At 47.3% G+C, this 4,318-nt stretch overlaps 1 protein-coding gene across 2 annotated transcripts in view; it reads right to left on the reverse strand.

Annotated features, from left to right (window-relative positions):
- The window catches only part of gak (cyclin G associated kinase), a 28,113-nt gene extending 24,603 nt beyond the window's left edge, over positions 1-3,510 (reverse strand). The window contains exon 1 of one of the 2 annotated variants that reach the window (XM_083527187.1): positions 2,923-3,510. In XM_083527187.1, coding sequence (XP_083383313.1) covers positions 2,923-3,052 — 130 coding nt within the window. In that variant the 5' untranslated portion in view covers positions 3,053-3,510. The remainder of the gene's footprint in view (positions 1-2,922) is intronic. The other variant, XM_083527188.1, reaches the window with a different exon arrangement.
- Between the last annotated feature and the right edge of the window lie 808 nt (positions 3,511-4,318).

A 4,318-nucleotide genomic window follows, 5' to 3' on the forward strand; every position in this document is an offset into this window, starting at 1 on the left:
AGAAGGAAGTGTGTGTGTGTGCGTGTGTGTTTTTTACGTGGCAACCATTCTCTGTTCACTAATAATCAGTTATCAGCTGCACTAATCAGTTGCTGAAACATAGAACACAGCAGGAAACTCACCCTGCGCACACCCTGCGCACACCCTGCGCACACCCTGCGCACACCCTGCGCACACCCTGCGCACACCCTGCGCACACCCTGCGCACACCCTGCGCACACCCTGCGCACACCCTGCGCACACTCTTTGTGGACAACAATAGATGAATGGAGAGTTGGACAGAGTAAGTGGAAAAACAGACAAACAGTGGAGATGAATAGAGACAGATGAGTGGAGATGCAAAGAGATGAATAGAGACAGATGAGTGGAGACACAGAGAGATGAACAGAGACAGATGAGTGAAGAGAGAGGTGAACAGTGACATGGTGGTGTAACGCAGTGAGGTAACGCATTTGATGTAACGCAGAGGTGTAACACAGTAAGGTAACAGTAGTGTAATGCTGTAAGGTAACAGTAGTGTAACACTGAGGGATCGTTGTGGTGTAAAACAGTGAGGTAACAGTAGTTTGACCTGTGAGGTAAACATGGTGTAAAACAGTAAGGTAACGTGGTGGTGTACAACAGTGAGGTAACAGTAGTGTAACACATTGAGGTAACTAGTGTAATGCTGTAAGGTAACATGGTGGTGTAAAACAGTGAGGTAACAGTAGTGTAATGCTGTAAGGTAACGTGGTGGTGTAAAACAGCGAGGTAACAGTAGTGTAACGCTGAGGGAACGTGGTGGTGTAAAACAGTGAGGTAACAGTAGTGTAACGCTGAGGGAACGTGGTGGTGTAAAACAGTGAAGTAACAGTAGTGTAACGCTGTGAGGTAACATGGTGTAAAACAGTAAGGTAACAGTAGTGTAACACATTGAGGTAACTAGTGTAATGCTGTAAGGTAACGTGGTAGTGTAAAACAGTGAGGTAACAGTAGTGTAACGCTGTAAGGTAATGTGGTGGTGTAAAACAGTGAGGTAACAGTAGTGTTACGCCGAGGAAACGTGGTGGTGTAAAACAGTGAGGTAACAGTAGTGTAACGCTGAGGGAACGTGGTGGTGTAAAACAGTGAGGGACCGGTAGTGTAATGCTGTAATGTAACGTGGTGGTGTAACTCAGTGAGGGACCAGTAGTGTAATGCTGTAAGGTAACGTGGTGGTGTAGCACGGTGAGGTAACAGTAGTGTAATACTGAGGGAACGTTGTGGTGTAAAACATTATGGTGACAGTAGTGTAAGACTGAAATAACGTGGTGGTGTAAAACAGTGAGGTGACAATAGTGTAACGCTGAGGGAATGTCGTGGTTTAACACAGTGAGGTGACAGTAGTGTAACGCTGAGGGAACGTGGTGGTGTAACACAGTGAGGTGACAGTAGAGTAACGCTGAGGGAACGTGGTGGTGTAACACAGTGAGGTGACAGTAGTGTAACGCTGAGAGAACGTGGTGGTGTAACACAGTGAGGTGACAGTAGTGAAACGCTGAGGGAACGTGGTGGTGTAACACAGTGAGGTGACAGTAGTGTAACGCTGAGGGAACGTGGTGGTGTAAAACAATGAGGTGACAGTAGTATAACGCTGAGGGAACGTGGTGGTGTAAAACAATGAGGTGACAGTAGTATAACGCTGAGGGAACGTGGTGGTGTAAAACAGTGAGGTGACAATAGTGTAACGCTGAGGGAATGTCGTGGTTTAACACAGTGAGGTGACAGTAGTGTAACGCTGAGGGAACGTGGTGGTGTAAAACAGTGAGGTAACAGTAGTGTAACGCTGAGGGAACGTGGTGGTGTAACACAGTGAGGTGACAGTAGTGTAACGCTGAGGGAACGTGGTGGTGTAACACAGTGAGGTGACAGTAGTGTAACGCTGAGGGAATGTGGTGGTGTAAAACAATGAGGTGACAGTAGTGTAACGCTGAGGGAACGTGGTGGTGTAACACAGTGAGGTGACAGTAGTGTAACGCTGAGGGAACGTGGTGGTGTAAAACAGTGAGGTGACAGTAGTGTAACGCTGAGGGAACGTGGTGGTGTAAAACAGTGAGGTGACAGTAGTATAACGCTGAGGGAACGTGGTGGTGTAAAACAGTGAGGTAACAGTAGTGTAACGCTGAGGGAACGTGGTGGTGTAAAACAGTGAGGTAACAGTAGTGTAACGCTGAGGGAACGTGGTGGTGTAAAACAATGAGGTGACAGTAGTATAACGCTGAGGGAACGTGGTGGTGTAAAACAGTGAGGTAACAGTAGTGTAACGCTGAGGGAACGTGGTGGTGTAAAACAGTGAGGTAACAGTAGTGTAACGCTGAGGGAACGTGGTGGTGTAAAACAGTGAGGTGACAGTAGTGTAACGCTGAGGAAACGTGGTGGTGTAAAACAGTGAGGTAACAGTAGTGTAACGCTGAGGGAACGTGGTGGTGTAAAACAGTGAGGTAACAGTAGTGTAACGCTGAAGGAACGTGGTGGTGTAACGCAGTGGTGTAAGTGGAGAAGGCCGTAGCTGAAGGCGGAAGGTGTAACCATCTGTATACCGTGACATTTGTGCATCATTAGCGCGCGCCCAGGTGTATCAAGTGACTCATGATCCGCGTCATCAGTGTTAGCTAGCAGCTAAATACATTATCCAGCGCGAGCAGGTGCAGCGACTACAGTACACTCGGTCCAGCCCCCGCGCTGCGAGAGAACCGCGGTCTGTGAGCGGCTCGGTGGGAGTTAGCGCGGCTCTGTGAACGGTTCGGTGTGGGTTTCGGCCGTTCAGAGTCGGTGTAGGAATGCGAAACGTGTCGCTCTGAAGCAGCTATAACCGGTTACACCACGGTTAGCATTAGCACTAGCATGTATAAGTGTTGCCGAGTGTTCAGATTAAACTCCATCACACTCTACGGAGCTCCTCACCCTCAGCGATCACCCTCTTGATGCGGAGCTTAGTGTCTCCGAGCTCCACTATCTGACCCACGAAGTCGTGTTGATCCCGGCTAGCGCCGGTACCGGCCAGGAAGCCCAAAGCCGACTGGAACAGGGACATGGTGATCCGCTACGGCGTCCCCACTGTGTAAAAGCCCCCAGCACAGGCAGCCAGACCACGGCTACACCGCAGCACAGCCCCGCTCCTTCCCTTCCCTTCCCTCAGAAACAACAAATCTCTCGGTATTACTGAGACCCGGAGCCGCTTCAGCACGCAACCATTTTACACCGATCACAAGCCACTGCGCTCACTTCCGTGTTTTGCGTGACGCCATGACGTAACAATCTTACGTCATCACGTCTCACTAAAACTGCGTTTCCACACTGTATTACTCTCTGTCTTCTTCTTCTTTCAGCTTCTTCCCATTAGGGATATCCACAGCGTCCGCTCAACAACGTCCTCTCATCCGTCGCCATCCCCCTTGTCCTCTACATCTGCCTCTTTTAAACCAACTACCTGCAAGTCTTCCCTCTCCACATCCATAAACCTCCTCCTTGATCTTCCTCTTTTTCTCCTTCCTGGTGTCTCCATCCTCAGCATTCTCCTACTGATATACCACATGTCCCTCCTCTGCACATATCCAAACCATCTCAATCTCACCTTGTCTCCAAAACGTCCTACATGTGCTGTCCCTCTAATAAAATTATTTCTACACCGCGTTACTGTATTATTCTACGTTCTACACCGCGTTACTGTATTATTCTACGTTCTACACTGTGTTACTGTATTATTCTACGTTCTACACCGCGTTACTGTATTATTCTACGTTCTACACTGTTACTGTATTATTCTACGTTCTACACCGCGTTACTGTATTATTCTACGTTCTACACTGTTACTGTATTATTCTACGTTCTACACCGCGTTACTGTATTATTCGACGTTCTACACCGTTACTGTATTATTCTACGTTCTACACTGTTACTGTATTATTCTACGTTCTACACCGCGTTACTGTATTATTCTACGTTCTACACCGCGTTACTGTATTATTCTACGTTCTACACCGTTACTGTATTATTCTACGTTCTACACCGCGTTACTGTATTATTCTACGTTCTACACCGCGTTACTGTATTATTCTACGTTCTACACCGTTACTGTATTATTCTACGTTCTACACCGCGTTACTGTATTATTCTACGTTCTACACCGTTACTGTATTATTCTACGTTCTACACCGCGTTACTGTATTATTCTACGTTCTACACTGTTACTGTATTATTCTACGTTCTACACCGCGTTACTGTATTATTCTACGTTCTACACCGCGTTACTGTATTATTCTACGTTCTACACCGCGTTACTGTATTATTCTACGTTCTA

Source organism: Silurus aristotelis (genome assembly GCF_946808225.1).
Source record: "Silurus aristotelis genome assembly, chromosome: 23".
Classification (NCBI taxonomy): Eukaryota; Metazoa; Chordata; class Actinopteri; order Siluriformes; family Siluridae; genus Silurus; species Silurus aristotelis.